At 37.9% G+C, this 21,154-nt stretch overlaps 2 protein-coding genes and 1 long non-coding RNA gene across 8 annotated transcripts; 1 reads left to right on the top strand and 2 right to left on the bottom strand.

The window, feature by feature from the left end:
- Window positions 1–4,619: 4,619 nt before the first annotated feature.
- LOC107637657 (protein FAR1-RELATED SEQUENCE 5) lies at window positions 4,620–10,514 on the bottom strand. 3 transcript variants are annotated; one of them, XM_021104393.2, is made up of 4 exons: window positions 10,026–10,513; window positions 5,547–7,846; window positions 5,316–5,463; window positions 4,620–4,968 (listed from the first exon to the last, which is right to left on the bottom strand). In XM_021104393.2, exon 2 carries the CDS (start codon window positions 7,767–7,769, stop codon window positions 6,567–6,569), a length of 1,203 nt encoding a protein of 400 aa, XP_020960052.1. In that variant the 5' UTR covers window positions 7,770–7,846; window positions 10,026–10,513; the 3' UTR covers window positions 4,620–4,968; window positions 5,316–5,463; window positions 5,547–6,566. The 3 variants fall into 3 exon arrangements, with proteins under 3 accessions (XP_020960052.1, XP_020960055.1, XP_088358138.1); XM_021104396.2 differs by having other exon boundaries at window positions 5,547–7,776; XM_088502012.1 differs by having other exon boundaries at window positions 5,547–10,514.
- LOC148578698 (protein FAR-RED ELONGATED HYPOCOTYL 3-like) lies at window positions 4,908–6,536 on the bottom strand. The gene is made up of 3 exons (XM_088503156.1): window positions 5,547–6,536; window positions 5,369–5,463; window positions 4,908–4,968 (listed from the first exon to the last, which is right to left on the bottom strand). The coding sequence occupies exons 1-3, from the start codon at window positions 6,534–6,536 to the stop codon at window positions 4,908–4,910; spliced, it is 1,146 nt and encodes a 381-aa protein (XP_088359282.1).
- A 771-nt stretch (window positions 10,515–11,285) lies between the features above and the next one.
- LOC107637634 (uncharacterized) lies at window positions 11,286–15,273 on the top strand. Of its 4 annotated transcripts, none has more exons than XR_002348692.2 (3): window positions 11,296–11,796; window positions 11,915–14,808; window positions 14,945–15,273. It is a non-coding gene; the product is annotated as an uncharacterized LOC107637634 (long non-coding RNA). The 4 variants fall into 4 exon arrangements; XR_002348690.2 differs by having other exon boundaries at window positions 11,311–11,796; window positions 11,915–12,071; window positions 12,207–15,273; XR_015902551.1 differs by having other exon boundaries at window positions 11,314–11,796; window positions 11,915–12,071.
- The last annotated feature ends 5,881 nt before the right edge of the window (window positions 15,274–21,154 follow it).

The following is a 21,154-nucleotide window of genomic DNA, read 5'->3' as shown; positions in this document are numbered from 1 at the left end:
ACGTGTTATGAGCTTTTCACTAGTTTAGTGTTTCAGGATTTATGAACATCAAGGACTCTAATGTTGCCAATTATTATATGTATGTCAGACTCAAACTGGATTTTATGCCCGACAACGGTTTTTTTTTTCACGTAAAGCCTTTATTTATGCCCTGAAAATTAGCTTTTATGAGGTTGGCAAAGTTCTTTGTTCCAGTAGTATCTTTTTGTTCAGAAATTAATTACTGGTCTTCATTGTCATGTATGCGTTTTTTTACCGTTTCCATGTTAGCTTAATTTTTTTTGTCGATGAAGCAAAGTTTGATTTAGGTTGTATTTAACTTCCAGTGGCACGTAGGTTAACTAGTTATGAAGTCAAAAGTGTTGTAGTATTTCAAGCTGTGGAAGAAAAAAAAAATTTAATGCTTATAGTCCTACGACGAAAATAGGTTCCAAGAAGAACAAGTTGTTCTCGCTGGTGGCTACAGGCGGCTGCATGGGAGGGATTAGAACGAAAGATTATCATCAGGATACGACGGATAACCCACGAAAACGTAATCGAACCCGCGTTGTTGTAAAAATAGTTTTTGTTTGGGAGGAGGCGTGTTGAAGGGGATAGAGGTCAGTTACCCATCTCATCACAACACAGATGATGGTCAGTCCTTAAGCCCGTACACTAGTAACGGTCACATCCAAAGACTGCATTTGTTCATGCATTGCTTCCTTGAAGAGTTAAAGCAGATTTTAGTTATATCTATAACTGAGAAAATAAAACAAATCTTCCGATGCACGTTTGTGACTAAGTTAATCCTTTCGGTTTGATGTCGACTAGCCTTTTCCATGGCAACAGAGAACAACATTAGAAAAGAGTGGGTGAATTTCCAAGAGGATAGCCTTATTGTTGCGGTCCGCGTGTATAGGGTTTACGGTACAAGAACGATGATTTTTTAATTTAATTCCCTTTTTTGCAGATACTGTTTGTTAGGAATAACATGCTACAAAAATCACGGTTAAATCCTCTAATTAGCGTGTTATGAAACCATGCGAAATAAAGAGCTACAGAACCTTAGTACAAGTATTTTATCTTGGCAGATTTGAACTTCTTGGACATTTTTAATGTGGTTCATGGAAAAGAAAAAGATATTTCCACAAGTTTTTCGTCATCCTAGCATATCTGATTAGCATGATTACCCTAAATCCCTAGAGTATGCACATCACATCCAACGTAACCATCGATTAGACATGGACTTTGGTGTAGCAGGTTTCTTTCTCTCTCAATTTGTATTATAATTTTTTGTTGGCGTGAGAAGCTAATTTCCTGCAACTTTTGTTTTAATAAAAAGTTTCCATCATTTCCAAAGCCCATTTTTCTTTGATTATTAAAGGGATGTTAATTTTATGAGGGATTTAATTTATTTTTGGGTTCCGACTATACACAACACACTTTGGGAAGTCATGGGTATTGGAAATGGTTCTTTTCATATTGGCCTATATATACCCAATGGGTTTCACATCGACCCAGCATGGTGTAACTTAGCACAATATAAGTGGAACTTTCCTTCCTTGTTATCCTAGCTAACGTCATTTTAACTGAGATATAGGAAATGAAGTATCCGACTTCGGAGGTTGAGGAAAAGAGCTCCATGAAGGATAAGAGTACTCTGCTCGACAAAGCGGCGGAAGCCACCGACGTCGTCGTCTCTCTTGCTAGGTACGAATAGAGCCTTTTATATTTACGGTAACAAAATGAAGTTAGGACCTCCTTTCCAACTAACAGGGTTGGCATTCATTTTTTTGTCGTGGCAGCGTGGTGGCAAAAGGGGCCGACGATGAGGTTAGGTCACTGGAGGAGAAGACGTTGAACGTGTTGAACACGATTCAGGAGGTAAGGAGAAACTATTCATGTGGTTTTCTTTGTCATCGTTTAAACTTGAAGGGCGGGTGTTTGACAGGTCAACCATTGTAACTATTTGAACACAGCATGTTTTGGTGGACAGGGATGTGACCAAGACGATTCTGAAGACTCACAATGACCAGCTGCGGACCATGACGGAGCTACTGGAAGATCACGATAAGGCCATTCAAGCATTGATACCCTTGTTAATACCACCAAGGACGACCACGGAGGGGACGAAGACTCCAAATCAAGGCTTGCTGCGTCTTTGAGGACTGGAAGGAGAAAGCCAGGTAAAGTTGATCGAAAAATGAAAACTCCACAGGAAAACAAATCCTCCACGAGCCAAAAGGTGCCTCCTTGAAGACGGCGTGCCAAGGAGACCTTAGGTTCCTCGTCTGAAAGGAAGTCTCCCTGCTGCACGGTTAAGCATGAGGGGCCACCTCGTCAAGCAGCAGCAGCGGAGACCAAGGTCATGTCGATGAAGGTAACGCTTTATTTATTTCCTATTACGTTAAAGAATTTTTGCCTCTTGTAACCTGATTCTCTACATGTACGATATTATCTTTGTTGCTTTTGTCCGTAGAGGAAGCTTACTTTTGAGGACCTGGATTCAACATCGTCACCCGGGTCTGACCTGAGGCAAACTCAGCTGGGGACTCCCTTTACCTACCACACTCACCACGGTCATCATGGTGCTTAAGACATGCCTCGGGTAAGAATACCGACTAAGATATGTTAGTGTTTTACTCGTTGTTCCTTTGTCGAATAGTGTTGTGTTGTACTGATCGTGCTGTATTTTGTTCCACTAGTGCTTGAACCTGTCGTTCCGTCCACCAGAGGGAATGCGCTTCGTCGGGAAGGAACTCGCCGTTGCGGCATACATATTCTCGTCGGATCTGGACAACAGGTACGTCTGAGGATGAGGTTTACCAAAGAATGTGTCTCAGTTGTCCTGTGGCCACAAGCCATTAGTTAACAATTCACACTCTTTCGTACAGGGAGGTCCTTGTGGAGGACGAAAACTCCTGTGGAGACCGAGGTGCACTACTGACACTGCGGCTAGGCCAGATGGTTGTTGAGGATGTAAGTACAATGTAGCTGTCTCAAACCTAATGCATCGGTTAGGCATACATGTACCATGATAAAGGAAAAAAGATTTTTCCTCTTGATGCAGGTTATTAACCTTGTCTGTACCATGTTAACGCATGAGGATAGGAAGGAGTCATGGTTTCTGCCGACGACCTTTTCGGTACCTATAACCCACTCATCTATGTTTTGATACATTTCTCCACCTTTCACTAGTTTCACTGGTTTTTATTTTGTTACTAATCCTATTGCAGCAAGTGGCTCTTAGCCCGGTAAACCACAGCATCGACACCTTCGAGTATATCCGCAGTAGGTTCATGGGATATGCAGATGATTTATGGATGGTGAGTATATTGATCCCAATAAAGGTCTTCTGTGATATGTGTTTATGTCGATGGTATTCTGTATCATTTATTCATGTTGCGCCACAGATATATGTCCCCATGCATAGAGACAACCATTGGTACCTAATGGTGGTCGACCTTGTCAACTGCAACCTGCTGTATCTCGATTCCGCCAAGGACAGCAACCACCGGGAGTCAAGGGTCTCACAAATGAAGTTTGTGGTAAGAATAATCGGTTTGTCAAATGCTGGCCCTTTTTGTATGTTGATGTTGAATTTTACATTTTATCATTTTTTGAGATGCTACTGTGTGGAAATATCTTACAAGAGCTATAACTGGTGTCAGGCCTTTTTTGTTGAAAACATGTTGGAGGACAAGAGATTTTGGAAGAAGGAAGATCATTACAACCCCACCCATCAACTTTTGATGTTACAGATCCCCCAATAGGCCAGCAAGTGGCCCAATCTTAAGCTTCCTTATATTCCTATCCCCTGAGTATTCATTTGTCTCAAACAGACATTAGGCTAGTCGATTCCAATTTGGGGAGTTATCCAATTTCTTTCTTACTTATCGTTAATTAACGCGCAGAAATGACTGCGGGGTTTGGGTTTGCCAATGGATGATGCTGAATTGGGTTTGGGGGAACGTTGATTTGGAGGTAAGTTATGTATGTACTCACTCTCATAACCCTTGTCCAGCCACAGTCACAGCCCTATCGAGTTGTTGTTTTGTAGGATGTCAATGATCACACACGCATGAGGCTTGCATTGGACTTGGTCATGGGAGCTTATAATCCCATTGCTCGTGACGTTGGGCGCAGAGCTGTTCGTAATTGGGATAGTCAGATGCAACGGTCCACCAATACGGCAAAAAAAGGGCGGAAGAAAGTAGCTCAGCCAGCTTCTCCCAGCCAGAGCATCACAATATGACATGTGCATGTTATCGCCTAGTGGCATTAGTTTTGTTTACAATCATCTCCTATTGCCATGAAACTGGTGTTATTTTGACAGCGTATTAGGGATACTAATAAGCAACTCGTTTGTGATATTAGGCACCATAATATGCTTATTTTGTGTAAACCCTTTGACGACTATATTTTGGTATAACTCTAACAACTGACTGGTTGAAACAAGGCACCATTCCAATCTGCTTCCAGTAAAAAATTTCCTCCTCTAAAGAATTCAATTGTTAACTAAGGCAAAAGCTTTATCTTGTTACTTTAGCGTTTTCTATCTAACTTTGCGACTCAAATTTCGCAGTTCTTGCCCAGAACCCGTTGACCTAATTGTTTCATGTTCATGGACTACTGAGCCATTAAATGTAGGGATGTGACCCGACAAAAAAAATTCAACCACACTCACATATGGCCTGGTGTACATGTCTGGCCTTTCAATAAGGATACATCTAATTGGTAAACATCATCACATATAGAGTAGGAAAATAAATTATACCAATCTACCGGGCAGTAAACAACCAAATCGTTAAAAATTAATGCAAGGCAGTAACTTCAGGCTATTTTGTTTTTCCGTTGCCCATTTACAAAGAAAATTAATCTGGGCTCCCTTGCAAACCACACGTCTTCGCATCCTCCCCCATCCTATTTCAAAGCTTGGCATTGGGGTTAAATGATTCCTCGGGTCGCCTGCTAAATCCCGCATTGCATCTGAAACGGAATAAATATTCATTCACATGAAATAGAAGGATAATACGTAACTCAACGGATGCATGACATAAAGAGTTTATGATTTATAAAGCTTGACTCTCATAATCCATGTAATACATAAGGCTAACTTAACTGATATCCTACCCTGGTAGGTACAGTTGAATGAAATTTATTCAAACAGTGATGAGTGCACCAAATTAACCACACAAACATAACTGAATTTATCCTATACTGATGTTTTTATTCCAACATTAATGCAACTAGCCATCATCACAGTATATTTGGCCATAATCCAGTAAGTCATGCTATACTCCAATTATAAGTGTGTATTAGTTCTACAATCATACCTAAACAATCGAATCAAGTCATACTCTATCAAACTAGTCCGCATTCTCTTTACCCCCCGGGATCGACACATAGGTTATCACCCACGATCAACTCCCAGTCATCGTTGGCCATTAAGCCGGTGGCATTAAAACCTTCACATTCGTCGACCTGTGAACAAAAATTAATAGCAAACATAAGGATGCTGCATGTAGATACGTAGTTTAATGAAACTTACAAATAAAATAACTAACCCGATCCGGCCTGTATACACCGTCCCCCTCAAATGCATGGCCACGTAATTCCTGCTGTTGACGCTTTTCACCCTTCTCTGGGCAGTTTCTCTTTGTGTGTTCCGTCCCCTTACAGCTGGTGCAACGCCTCCTTTTACCAAGTGTCTTCTTCTTTGCAATTTTTGGGGCCCCCTTTGCCTTAGCAACAACTGGATCCCTTACCACGGGATTACCTTCACCAACGTTTTTGTCGCTCCATCGCACCCCAGTATGAAATGCCCTATATTCCAACTCGAGGTCTTTACCTAACAATTTAATTCCACACATTGTCTTCTGGAACATGGACAACCTTTGTGCCCCCAGGAAAAACATCCACTGCGAGACGGAATGGAGTGCCCCATGTCGGAGGATGACACCACGCTCGCTAATGTCTCCCCAACTTTCTCTGTAATGCTCAGGGGACTTTGCATCAGTTCTCCACCTTCGCAGAACAATCTTATTGGGCATCTCCTTTAGATGCTCTGCCTTCATGACGAAGAACATGTGCTTGCATGGATAACCATGCTTCTTCCATAAATTATATTGGCAACTTAACTTCCCAGTTGACCAACCGAAGGACGACATTATGTGCAAATCAGGTTCTTCGTACTCCTCCAGGGTGTATACCATTGTATTCATGATCCTCCTTTTGCTAATCAAGATCAATGCACCAACCCCATCGATCTCCTTTTTAACATCACCAAACACTTCTCTGGTGTACACTGAAGCGACATGTCGTTCAATACTTCTGAGGCATGTTGTCATAACCGGAACCGAGTTTATGGATTGAAACTGGAGAAGCATCTCCTTATTCCGATACTCACGGGCAACCATCTCTAAGCACTGCACCAGCTCCAAAATTGTGTGGGTGGCCTTCGAAAACTTGTTCACATATGCGTTAATTCCTTCACAGCGAGATGTAGTCCGGTAGCCCACGCAGACCTTGTCACGCAGATAAGCACTTGCCCACATCTCTTTTTTATCATACATCTGGCATGACCACTACTTCTCGTGGAGGCCATACTCATCGGCGGCCTGCTCCCATTCCGATTCAAAGTCCTCTGTCGCCATATCCGCGTACAACCATCTCCTAAACAGCCCACGTAAATCAGCATCCTTTACATTTGATGTGACGTTCTTCTCCACATGCCATGCACACAGTCGATGCGTCGACTCGGGGAGGACTTCAAAAACTGCTTTTATCATAGCTTTGTCCCCGTCAGTCACCACTACAAACGGCTTCTTACCACACATGATCTCCATCAAATTCTCTAGCATCCACTGATAGGATGCCAGACTTTCATCAAGCAACAACCCGAACCCGAATATAGTGGTCTGCTTATGATTGTTTGTTCCAGAAAAAATCACAACTGGTCTCTTGTATTTATTTTTCTTGTAGGTTGAATCGAACGCCAATACATCGCCAAAGGATTGGTAATCGACTCTGCTAGTTCCGTCCACCCAGATCAGATTTGCGAGCCTGTTGCCACTAGTCACATTATATTTTGCGATTGCCATGGGGTCTGATTCGGTTTTTCCCTCTAGATACACTAATGCAGAATTTGCATCGCCATAAGCTATTTTAATACGCCGCTGTTTGTCAGCATAGTTATAGACATCCTTCTTCAGGAACCCCAACAACGAATAGCCACCGGCCATACCAGCCATGTACCTTACAATCTTAGACGTTGCAATACCATGTGCTTGCATCCCAACTATCTGACTCTTTGCAACTTCCGTTAACCCACGATGATTGGCAATCAAGTGCACCATTCCTACCGGTGTCAGCTCGTGATTGTGTTTGGTGACTAACTTCCTAACCTTCCAATACTTATCATTTTTGTCTAAATAAACCGATAACATTGTCTTGTAGTTAGTTCTTATCTCCGGTTTGTGTACCCTCGTTCTGTCAACCCTGTCGTAGTATTTACGTTCCCTCGAGCCTTCCTTGTTACAAAAAAACCTATACCTTACCAGATTCCCCTCACAGTCTTTTCCGGAGTCACCCTTTCGCACCCCGAATCCATACAGTTTGCCGAACCCTCGATAGAACTCATATGCATTATCAATGCTGTCCCATACCTTCTTCAAGATGTCATCCACACTTAGTCCGGCAAGGTCTTCCAACTCAGAAAGTTCATCCTCGTACCCATCACCTTCACTCCCTCCACAATTAGCATCCTCCTCGCTCAGAGTCACCTCCATTGAAATACTTTACCTAATTAATTATTATGTACCTCCGAAAATTTCCCACACAATGAAAATTGAATCCAACAGACAGCCTTACGACAAAAAGAAAACATCACTAACCAATCAATCACCTCTTCCAAACACAGCCTCAGAACAAAACAACATAACTTTCACAATAAGCATTGATGACAAAATTTATTTCCAGAACATCAAAAAAGGTTTCGACAAGGTTCAAAATTTGGGCACTCGTGACAACAACTTTGACTCCTGAAACAAAACAAAAAGGAAAATTCTATCGTGCTGATTCACGTTTTCAACATACCAAGCTGATTTTGAGTGTCAATAGGAGAGAACGACACGTGAGCGTGATTGTGGCATTGAAACGGAGCATGGGAAGAGTCTCGTTCCGTGTGTGAAAATTATTAATTTATGATGTCATAATTTTTTTTGGTAGTTATTTATTATGTGGTAATTAATTGTGTAATTAGGTGTTGGGTTTAATAGACTATTGAATTGTAGGTTGGTAGGAGCTCTTTTTGAAATTCAAGATTTGTCCAAAAAAAGAACTTGAAATTTTTTACCACTGAACGTTGAATTTTCAATAATGAATGTTGTATGCTGAAGGGAATCATTGGTGTTGTATTGACCCATGATTAAGATGGAGTTATATTAGACCAAAAAAACAAAAAGATGGAATTATAGAAATTAGTGAAAAAAATTAATGGAAATTATGGGAGTAAAAACTATTATTTCAATAAAAAATTTTAAGAAATTATAAATTTATATTTTAATTTGTAAAAACTATACATTAATTTGATATTTAGTAAAATTAAATTAATTTGATAAAATTATTAAAATAATTTATTGAATAAATTTATTGTATATTTTGTATAACTTTACACAAATAATAAATTAATTTTATGTTTTTATGATTCAAATATTTTTACACATAAACTATTATTTTTATTTAAGTAAATTTTTTTTTGAAATAATAGTTTTTACTCCCTCAAATTCCATTAATTTTTTTTACTAATTTTTATAATTCCATCTTTTTTGTTTTTTTGGTCTAGTATAACTACATTTTAATTATGGGTCAATACAACACCAATGATTCCCTTCATACAACATTCATTATTAAAAACCCAATGTTCAGTGAAAAAAATCCCAACGAGTTCTATTTTTGGACAAATCTTGACATTCAAAAAGAGTTCTTACTACCCTACAATTCAATGGCCCATTAACCTAACACCTAATTACACAATTAATTACCACAAAATAAATTAATAATTTTCACACGTGAAACGGGACTCTTCCCCTGCTCCATTTCAATGTCACAATCACGCTCACGTGTCGTTCTCTCCTATTGAAACTCAAAGTCAGCATAGTATGCTAAAAAGGTGAACCAGCACGATAGAACTTCCCAAACAGAAAACAGCATACCAACATCCAGAGTTTCACCACTGATCACAGAATAACTGATTTTCGGAAGAAAATAACCCCAACAAAAACAGCAGAACAACATTCACACTTTGAACGCCGATCACAAAAAAATTGACTTCCAAAACAAAACAAACATTCAACAAAACACTCTTGTTGAGATTTTTTTCTTGTTAGAGGAAGAAACCATTCGGCATACAAGAAACCTATGATCACCAATATCCAGCAATAATATCCCAGACAATAGTAAATACAAAAAAGCAATGTAGCAAGTTATCAAGAACAGGACCAAAATAGATAATCCAACAAATTACTTCGCACCGCCCTAACAACTTAGCAAATTAGATCATCATCGTCCCAACAATTTAGCAAAGTTTCAACTTAACAACTTCACGCACAGAAAATCACAACAAAAGCAAAAAAAGTTAAAATGAACCGACTAACAACGACAAAAGAACAACTAGCAAATCCACAAGTTCTCGAAAATAGTCAAAATTAACCAGAAGAAACTAATGCCAGTGAAATCATGATGCTAACGTATTAACTTTTCCGCAGACATACTATTTGTGCAGCTAAAATTTCCTAATTACTAGGATCTAATTATTCTAATTTCACATGCAATCAACTTACTAAGTTTCCAAAAGCTAGCAATTATAAAGCCATCCAGTGACATGGTTAAACCACCTCATCATGCATGTCGAGCGCAGTAAAATTAAAACAAAATAAGAGACTTCACAACTTAACATCAACGTCATACAAAAGAGAACATATCTTCAGTATACTTTAGTTCAGTCTATTGAAAATATCCAACCTACTACTGGTTCAAAAACTTACTTATTGTAATAGAACTCAGAAGTTGCAGAGTTTGAAGCTGGTGGCGGGCGTTGGGAAACTCACCCAGGCGACAAAAAACAGCAGTTTGACAGCCAGGTGTAGCTCTCGGTTAGGTCCCAGCGTTGCCAGGCGACAGAGAGGCGTGGCTACCGGACGACTGGGAATTAACTCGAATGACAAACAGCGACCGAACGTCACCGGCAGAGACGGGCACGACGCCAACCTCTGAATGAAGACGCCAACGTCAACGGCAAACAGACGGCGGCTACGGCGCGCCTGAGAAGACAACGACGACGGAGGCCGAGCTCCAAGTAGCAGCTGTGATCGGTGACGGCGAAGACGGGTTGAAGACTTTGATGACCATGGAAGCTACATACATAGAACACCAGCAAACTTCGAACTCGACGAAAGCTACGGCTAGGGTTTCAATTTGGTACTAATTTAATTTGCTTCATACAAGGGGATCGGGGTGATTTCACAAGTGACGGAGGGTGTGGGAGAAGCTGACGGGTTGGGTCCTCTTCTTTTTTTTTTGGGCATAATATTTTCCCTAGGCCCATTTAATTTTTTCACCTCACTGAGGCTCGAGCATAAAATACAAAAAACCAATTACATTATAGTATATTTAGGGCCCGTTTGGAAAATTTTAGAAGTAACTTTTTTTAACTTTTGACTTATGAAAAGTAGTAGTATTAATATTTGGTGCAATTTTCAAAACCAAATTGCAACTTTCTAAGAAGCTATTTAAGAACTTATAGAGAAGTTAATAAAATGACTTCTCTCATAATACTTCATCACATTTCTATAAAATAAGTACTTCATAGAGTTAAAAATCCAAACATAAAATAACTTATTTATAAGTTACTTTTAACAGAATCATTTATTGTTTAAGTTATTTTATCAAAAGGAGCTTAATTAAGTTGGTTACCCAAACTGAACCTTAATCTCCAATTAATTAACTTACTGTTACTTCTAATCTATTTGATTAGAAACCTCAATTCCTGCACTCCTACTGAATTGATGGAACCCTCTACTACACCAGCTACCTTTGACTGCAACAGCTGTAGAAGTAGTGAATGTTTCAACGGGACACATGTTCCCACCACATTGAAACATGCAAGATCCACACCTGCTGAAGAATCTTTCTTTCAGCATAGTAGCAGCTCCCTTAAACCGAGCCTAAACCATACCAAACCAACTCCACTTTTTCATAATTAAACCGATTTTTTCTCCATTATAAAGCCACTGTTTTTCTTTCCTTTCTCCACACTTATCTATCAAACATCATAAACACCATATCTTTAATTATTCATTTGAATTCATTAAAGAGGAGTATAAATATATCATTAGACTAATTAGCACATGATCAAACACACATTAAACCACTCTTTTTCTTGGTTCAACCGCACCGTGATCATGAAACTAAAATCAAAAGAGAGCCTAACGCTGATCAGTTCTAACTTCACTCTTCCTCCTCCAATCACCGAACGAAGCTGGGAAAAAGAACCATGGTCACCTCTTGATGCGTTGCTTGCATGTTGCCAAGGAAGGGAGCCACGAAGCTTTCTGCACCAGCTCACCTCGTCTCCACCTCTCCTGTATAAATGAACTAAGCTTCTCATTCTTCTTCATACAACAAAACATGCACAAACAGAAGAAAAAAAGAGAAAAAGAACGAAATAGAGCTGAGGGAAAAGGAAGGAGCTATCCGCAGCAAAAAGACAGACGCACCATTCCTCATCATTCTGATCCTTCGAAGCCTCCTTGCTGGGTAAGAGCCAGCAACTCTCCTTCTCTTCTTCTTCAAATTCAAAAAAAAAATGGGGAAAATTCTGTTCTTTTTTCTTGTTCTATTTCGGCCATTTTAATTTCAATTTTTGCTAGTACAGTTGTAACCATAAGTAAAGGAGAAGTGTGAACTCTTCTCTTGCTCAAGCTTGAATCGGCCGTTTATCCTTGGGAGGAGTGACCGAAGCTTGAATTTCGTGTGGCTAGGGTTTCTATTTCAAGGAAGAAGCAGAAACAGAATTTTGAACTTCAAAGAAAGTAAGGGTTAGAAAAATCTGTGCTATGTGCAATTAGTTGTTATAGTAATTGTTGATGATGATTTTGTGTATTTTGAAATTATACTTGCTGTTAGTATTTGTTGATGATGATTTTGTGTATTGAATGTTGTAATAGTTTCTTGCTGATGAACCATGACTTGAGATATGTTTTTGTTGATGAGATGCTGAAAATTTATGTTGTGACATTGTGGTTACATTGAACCTATTGTTCGAATTTTGACATATTAAATTAAGAATTCTTGGGATGTGATAGGAGTTGAGACTAGTATATATGACTATAATAAAGTAGGATCAATGATGATTAGAGCTTAGAAAATTAGGAAATCAAGTTTGGGTGTTAGAACTTTAGGAAAACATGTAGAAATTCTGCAGAACTTTGGACAACAATTTAAAATGAATTCTAGAGCAATCTGGCCAGTCTTTATGAGCGAAATTATTTTTGTAATAAACTTTAAGAAGTCAATATTATCCCATAAAATTTCAAAGAATTTCGTCAAGTGGTTTGGGAGATATGATTTTTCAAAATTTGGTAGTCGTTGTTGAATTTTCTGGTTTTTCCAGTTCTCCAATGTTATCTTCCAGCCACTAGAACTTTTGATTTACTCAATATCTTAAGGTGCTACTAAAGGGATTCTGAAGATCTATAAGTATAGTTTAATTGAGTATAAGTTTTATGTTCATAGCTATTTTGTAGATTTAATTAGGTTACTTGGAAGATGGGTTGCTCGCTGAAAATTTTGAACTGGTTTATGAAAATAGGGTATCACTTTCAATTAACAATTAATTAATCAAATGAAGTGATATGAACCTGAAACTTATTTTGTTTGAAACTTAGATATGTTGAGTGTAACCTCACCAAAGATTAGAAGCTTTAGGCTAGAATTAGATTTTTAGTGATTTTTACAAAAGATATCTGTTATGCTGTTTTTTGCAGAATTGTTAGTGCAGTTGCAGATTTTTAGTGAAATTGTTCCAACCATTGCTTCTATTCTATACTATCAATTTGAATGAAACAAATTTTTCCATAAAAATCAGTTTTTATGAATTCAAAGAGATTAATGATGTAGCTTATAAGGTGACATGTTCAACAAAACTTTATAAAACGGGTTTCACAAAACTGAACATGTTCCTAAGCTTCTATAATTAATCAAATGATATGACATGAAGCCGAAACTCAATTTAAATAGAACCTAGATGAGTTCAGTGTGTTTTCATCAAATTTTACAGCATTATGAACAAAATTGAATTTTATCGAAAATTTAGAAATTTTACCCGTTTATTAAAATTTCAGAAAAATCGGCAAGGAGCAACTTCTTTAGAAATTTGGTAAAAATTCAATTTCAACCTAATTCTTCTAAAATTTGATGGAAACACACTGAACTCATATAGGTTTTATATAAATCGAGTTTCAGCTTCATTTCACGTCATTTGATTAATTAACGAAGCTTAGGAACATGTTCAGTTTTATGAAATCCATTTTATAAAGTTTTGTTGAACATGTCACCTTATAAGTTACATAATTAATCTCTTGAAATATGTATAGATCTGAAAATTGAATCACATATTCTATACATATCAACCTTTTGTTTGCCAAAAGTTTTAAGTCAAAAGCTTTCCAGGATTCCAAGATATGTAAATTAGAAGGTGATACTTTGAATTCAGAAAAACTTATTTTTGTGCAGAAAACTATTAAAATTCTAAAATTCATAACTTCCAATTCACAAATCAAACAACTCTGCACTTTTTAAGCAAACCAGTAGACATATCAAAATTTTATGAAAATTTGGTTTCATTCAAATTGATGGTCTAGAATAGGAGCAATCGTTGGAACAATTTCACTAAAAATCTACAGCTGTTAATAATTCTGCAGAAAACAGCATCGCAGCGACCTTTTTGTAAAAACCATTAAAAATATAATTCTAGCCTAAAGCTTCCAATCTTTGGTGAGGTTACACTCAAAACACCTAAGTTTCAAACAAAATAAGTTTCAGGTTCATATCACTTCATTTGATTAATTAATTGTTAATTGGAAGTAATGCTCTATTTTCGTAAACCAGTTCAAAATTTTCAGCGAGTAACTCATCTTCCAAGTAATCTAATTAAATCTACAAAATAGCTATGAACATGAAACTTATACTCAATTAAACTATACTTACAGACCTCAAAATCCCTTTGGTAGAAACTTAAGATGTTGAGTAAATCAAAAGTTCTAGTGGCTGGAAGATGACACTGGAAAAACCAGAAAATTCAACAACGACTACCAAATTTTGAAAAATCATATCTTCCAAACCACTTGACCAAATTCTTTGAAATTTTATGGGATAATCTTGACTTCTTGAAGTTTATTATAAAAATAATATTGCTCATAAAGACTGGCCAGAGTGCTCGCAGAATTCATTTTAAGTTGCTGTCCAAAGTTCTGTAGAATTTCTACAATATGTTTTCCTGAAGTTCTAAAACCCAAACTTTGATTTCCCAATTTTCTAAGCTCTATTAATCATTGATCCTACTTTCTTATAGTCATATATACTGGTCTCAACTCCTATCACATCCCAAGAATTCTTAATTCAATATGTCAAAATTCGTACAATAGGTTTAATGTAATCACAATGTCACAACATAAAATTTTTTTTAAAAAAAATTGAAGAAGAAGAGAATGAGAGTTGTTGGCTCTCACCCAACAAGGAGGCTTCGAAGGATCATAATGATGAGGAATGGTGTGTATGTCTTCTTGCTGCGGATAGCTCTTTCCTTCTCCCTCAACTCCGTTTCATTCTTTTTCTCTTTTCTTTCTTCTGTTTGTGCCTGTTTTGTTGTATGAAGAAAAATGAGAAGCTTAGCCCATATATATAGGAGAGGTGGAGAAAAGGTGAGCTGGTGCAGAAAGCTTCGTGGCTCCCTTCCTCAGCAACATACAAGCAACGCATCAAGAGGTGACCATGGTTCTTTTCCAGTTTCGTTCGGTGATGAGAGGAGGAAGAGTGAAGTTAGAACTGATCAGGGTTAGGCTCTCTCTTGGTTTTAGTTTCATGATCACGATTCGGTTGAACCAAGACAAAGAACGGTTTAATGAGTGTTTGATCATGTGCTAACTAGTCTAATGATATATCTATACTCATCTTTAATGAATTCAAATGAATAATTAAAGATATGGTATTTATGATTTTTTTTTTAAGAAGAAAGCTCAACACAATAAGTAGAGCAAGAACAAGTACAAGCAAATAAAGAAATTAAAAAAGAAAAGAAAAAATCACAAAGAAACTCATTAACTATTTTTGGCGCTCCTCCTTCCTATAGTGTACTCCTAATTGTGTGCTCGTAGAAACATCTTCAACCACTCCAATCTTACTAAAATTCTGTCAATTTGATTGAAAGATCGCTAAGCGAAAGTTCACCAGTTGCATATCTTCTTGTGTCCAATTCTTACTAAAATTCTGTTAATCTGACAGCATTCTTTTTTCCCTTCACCTGCACAATCTCGTTGAAGTCTCCCATAGAGACTGACATAACCCTGCAATATAACTTAGTTCTTCTCACACAATAAATTTCTCTTCTCTTGTATGAGCCCCATACACCAAAGAAAGCATAATTGAAATTATTTTTAATAAGACCCCTTTAACACACAACCAAAGCTCCACTTTATGACAGTGACTCATTTTAAAAATTAGTTCATCCCAAATTAACAGTAAACCACTTGAGGCACCCTCCGACTCAACATATTCTCATCTTGCAGCATCACTCCCCAAATTCTTATTACATCAAACTTCGTCATTACCTGCCACTTAGTCTAAAAAAAGCCTAACATATTCAATTTAAATTTGTTTCTTGAGATTTTGACCATACTCAAATTTCCATCACCCATCAATCTCTTAACATCCGAGAACAAAATTATTTTAAAATTTATTACACTCCTTTTTTATTTTTATTTTTGGGCCTACAGCGCCTTACTTTCTCTTTCTGTTTTGCCAATCTTCTTTTTTGAGCAATTTTTTCATTCTGTGCTTGGAGAATAGACATAATATCATCTTCTTTATTGTATAAAATTGCACCTGATTTTAATGCGAGGTCCCAAATTTTTCTATTTTCAAGCATCTGCTTCTCTAAAATACTATCTCTGTTTCCCTTACTTCCTTTATTCTTGTCCGAACCACCATCATCAACAACCCTCTTCCCAGCTACTTCTTCATCGTGTTACGATAGCTCCTCTAGTCCCTTTGTTAATGTTATTCCCTTTGTGCCAGAACCCATGCCACTATCATTCACAATGTCATTTCTATCACTCGTTCCTTCATGAACGTCTTCCGCACCATCATCATTAACATACACACTCAACCCACCAGTCTCTCCATTCAATATCACCTCCATTCAATATCACCCAACCCACCAACTCTTCCTCGATCTCACGAGCCAACATAGGTAGCGTCAGGGTTGCCCACCTCCCTTGCCACGTTGAGCCTCCTCTGCCGTGGCCAATGGCTTTCCTCCTTCAACACTAATTCGGTCTCCCTCGGTCATCTCCGCGCCGGTCTCCAGCGCAAGTTTTGCAGATGTAGCTTCCTACACACTTGCCGTAGACCCTTCCCTAGCGTGCCCATCCCTATCATGGAAATCGTGCTCCATTTCCATCAAGCCTGATCCGGATTCTAGACCCAACCCAACATCACTGAACCGGTTGATTGAGGAGACTGAGCTCAAGGATCCTTTCTTACCTTTTTGGGACATTCTTGAATTGTTAGGCCTAGCACCAAGCCTACAAAGAACCTTCTTTTTCTTATTCCTTTTGTCCCTCCTTACCAGCCCATTAAAGTTACCTTCATAAACTCATGTAACTGTATTTTCAGAATCATATTCATAATTAATATAATCACATCCCACACAATTTGCTCTCCCTTCAATTCCTTCATAAATTTGTTGATATGTTACCATTTTTACCTGATTTTGTTTTGAATGATCATTAATCCACTCATTCAAAATTATTTTAGAAATTATCAACTTGCCCTTATCTTCTCCGTCTTCCCTCAGCTCCCCATCACCACATCAGCTACTTGGTCATTGAAAACCACTAGTTTTCTAGTCCGTGCACTCTTTAAGCTCGTACACGTATACTCCCTTTCTGCAACTGTTCTTCGTTGTTCATAGCTATATTCACATTTTTCATTAATTTCTTCATAACAATTCAAACCAAAAGCCTCCTATCCCACTTCTTTCACTAGCACATCGAATCCACTGATACCTATTGTGATATGGACCCATTCATTAATCATATTCATGATACAAGTATCAATTCGCACTCGTCCAACACTAAAAGACATGCACGATTCTGTCACTTTGTCACAACCGACTACTTCTCCCCATTGGCCTCCTAACATACTAAAGGTATCTGCTGACCACGCATATAACGGAACTCCGTAGCATTCTAACTACACTCTTAGAGTTTCACATCGCTCCGTCTCATCCCATCTCCATATACTATGGAAGAATTGCAAGATACTATGCATTTTAAACGTATATGCTTCTTCTGCATTCAATACAGAATCAAAAGTCAAAAGAACTTTATACGCTCCTAGTTCCCGTACTTGGACAACTTGAGGCAATTTTTTTTCAATCATCTTCTTCAAGGAAGTAAAATCAATTGCCTTCGTCATACTGCCAACCAGACTTCTCTGTAGACATTTCAGATTCTCTTTCACCACAGATACTTCCACTTTCTTTGTCCACCCATTTCCATGCGGGTCTGATTCTTTTTGGTGCCTTGCTAGTTTCTCTACCCGCCTTTGGTTATCTTCTCCCTGAGGCTGAGAATTTGTCTTGTTCCAACTATCAACTCCTTCCTGAGCTATCTTTCGGACCTTTGTCTCAGTTGTTCGTCTATACTTTGCTTCTCCCACGTACACAATCTTATCGTTGTTATCGGTACGGTTTTTAGCTTAGGACACGCTCTTATCTCTCACTGTTTATCTATTCTTTTCACTTATCCAGTCTAAATCCGCCTTATTATTTTATGATGAGGTGATTCTCAGATATTTATCGAATTTCTCATTACAGAATTTTCGAGAATAACTCTGCAAAGAATTAGGGTGTTATAAACTTGTTGAATGTTGAGTTAGAAATTTGTTCTACAACTTCATATATTGTAAAACCTAGAACGAACTGCGTTGACCTTGTGATGCAATTCACCTTTCCTCTAAATGGTGCTTGGACTTCCCTAAACTTCTCGTGAGTATACACATGCTGAAATTGAGCTTCTAATTATGATTTTGCTGGCCACAATATGACAGTATGAAAATCTGCAGCATCCGATTCTCTCTCTCTCTCTCTCTCTCTCTCTCTCTCTCTCTCTAGGTAATTATCATACTGTTTGACAAATTGGATAAGTGAGCTATTGCGTGTAATAAACTTGTTAAAAAAAGCATGCATGCTCTCCCTCCTTTGTGTACTTCTCATCCCAACCCAGAAGTGGTGAACGAGATAAATTGGGATCTATAAATGACGATCTTCGAAAAATTCTGAAAAAATGAGAAAATACCTAAATCAAAACTAAATACACCGAAAGTCATATAGGTTGACACTTCTACTACACAAGAAAAACACATAAATATCCAGACACTAAAAGTAACCACATCAATTAATCCTAATAAAGACACCATTACCTGAAGGCTACTTATTGTCACCAACATCATACTTCATCAGAAAATTATTCTAACTCCTATCAAATTTTTCTTTTGTAAAAGAGTTCTAAACAACATGACTCATCTTGTGTTTAATTTCTTCGTGTCACTTGTACCCATTTCTATGAAATTTTTCTTATAATATGCCAAATACACCACTTGTGAATTGTTGTGGGCATACAAGCCTCAATAGCCTCAATACAAGCCTCAATACACCAGAATCTCTAGCACATGTATGCTCATCAAACAAATTCTTCACTTGGAAACACCTGTTTGCAGAATTCCAAGATGTGAATATTTACTAAGGACACCCTTCAGATGCACATGCTGTCCTCAGCCTATGCTTTTCATTCTTAATGTACAACACATCTTTTCTCTCATAAACAAAATAGCCTTTCAGTGCCTTTTTGAACATATTCATTGTTGTGAATATCTGCCCAACCTTGAATTCAACCTCACCATATGCAGCGTCTTCACTAAATGAATCATATTGACGCCGGGACGTCACTTAGGTCACCAATCTTGGCAGGGTTAACAACCCACTATGGTGAAGGTAGCCATAAACCCACCTTAGTTGGCTAAGCCAAGGATGCATCTTTTACTCTCAAAGAGCCTAGAGGAAAATAAGCACACAACTTATTTCATATTCAAATCAACTTCAACTCTATTTCATAAATAAAAGATATATGAATTATTTATACTAATGGAAGAAGGAAAAGCCTTCATAACTTGGACGATGTGGGACTAATACATAACACAAAATTCACTATCTTAAACAATATGGGACTTGTATTCCCTTATTACAATTAACTAATATAATTAACGTACTAAATCTATTTGCTCCTGCGTCATTCTCCCTGGGTTGAAAGAACTCTTGCGTGAAAAGACTTGTGACAGCAGATGATCGATCTCATTGATGAATCCACACTAAAAGATCCTATTGGTGACTCCACACCAAAGACCCGCACTCATAAATCAGATAAAATTTTACAAGATCCGTAGAAGCAGACGATCTCATTAACGAATACACACCAAAAGATCCCATTAGCGAATCCACGCCAAAAATCTGGACGCACAATTCAAATAAAATTCTACTAAAGCAAGGTGAAGGCTGCGAGGACCGACCTTGCTCTGATACCAAACTGACACCGGGACGTCGCTTGGGCTCACCAATCTTGGCGAGGTTGACAACTCCACTATAGTGAAAATAGCCATAAACCCACCTTGGTTGGCCAAGCCAAGGATGCACCTCTTACTCTCAAAGAGTCTAGAAGAAAATAAGCACACAACTTATTTCATATTCAAATCAACTTCAACTCTATTTCATAAATAAAAGGTACATGAATTATTTATACTAGTAGGAGAAGGAAAAGCCTTCATAACTTGGACGATGTGGGACTAATACATAAAACAAAATTCACTATCTTAAACAATATAGGACTTGTATTCCCTTATTACAATTAACTAATATAATTAACCTACTAACTCTATTTACTCCCGCGTCACATATGATGTCTTATCCTTATCCTCTGATGAAAATGGGCTATTGAAGGCCTCACTCTCATATTCATATGGCTTATCATAGTCAGTATCCATCTCTACATTGGTTGGCACAGGACTATACACACAGTTGCCTTCACCATCCTCTTCCCTCCAGTAGGCCCATGTCTTGTTGGGCCCTCATCACTTGGACTAGGCCTAGTATTTTTATCTGACATCCGCTTATTGGGCATTCCATCTCTTAAGATATGCCTCCTTTTAATGCTTGATTATTTTTTGCTTGCACTCTTCTTAGCAGTCTTTGGTGTCAGCTTTGGCCCACTACTAGATGAAGGATCATTGTTACAACCACTCTTCTTCTTAGGTGATACTCCCAAATTCTCCTTATCACTACTATTGTTATCTGTTTCATAATCAGCAGCCTCATCAGTCATTTTCTTCTTACCTGCCACTGACTTCTTTGACACTCTCTTCTTCTTATATAATTCTTCTCCATCACTACTACTATCATTTGTTTCATATCCAGGAGGAGGGGACTTGTATGGCTCATCTTCTATATTCTCATATCCATCAATATCAGATGATGAAGAAGAAATAACTACTATAGTCTCCTCAGCTAAACCTTCTTCAACTACTTCAGGCATATCAACTTCGTGATAAAAATAAATATAGAATTTATCTGTGTCCTTGTTCATCAGCTTATTTTTTCTCATTTGATTAATCTCCTCATCTCCTTTAATTGCATGAAGACCAGAATCTATAGTAAGTGTTGTCATATCAAGTCAAAACATCTCCTTATACCCCAAGTATCCTAATTCCTTACACAATGCCACCGAATCAAAGAAGTTTATATAATCTAGGTCTATTAGGAAAAATCTCTTCACTTTACCATGCA

Source organism: Arachis ipaensis, chromosome B1, assembly GCF_059453495.1.
Source record: "Arachis ipaensis isolate K30076 ecotype BB chromosome B1, ASM5945349v1, whole genome shotgun sequence".
Taxonomy (NCBI): Eukaryota; Viridiplantae; Streptophyta; class Magnoliopsida; order Fabales; family Fabaceae; genus Arachis; species Arachis ipaensis.
This window is presented reverse-complemented; position numbering and strand designations above follow the sequence as displayed.

What these genes read in the sequence shown, in the direction of transcription:
- LOC148578698 (XM_088503156.1), bottom strand. Translation starts at nt 6,536, where the DNA reads ATGTGGGCAAGTGCTTATCTGCGTGACAAGGTCTGCGTGGGCTACCGG. An exon ending in GTGTATACAGGCCGGATCGG is followed by an intron (nt 5,464 to 5,546) that starts GTTAGTTATTTT and finishes TTTTGTTCACAG; the next exon opens with GTCGACGAATGTGAAGGTTT. An exon ending in CTATGTGTCGATCCCGGGGG is followed by an intron (nt 4,969 to 5,368) that starts GTAAAGAGAATG and finishes ATTCCGTTTCAG; the next exon opens with ATGCAATGCGGGATTTAGCA.
- LOC107637657 (XM_088502012.1), bottom strand. Translation starts at nt 7,769, where the DNA reads ATGGAGGTGACTCTGAGCGAGGAGGATGCTAATTGTGGAGGGAGTGAA.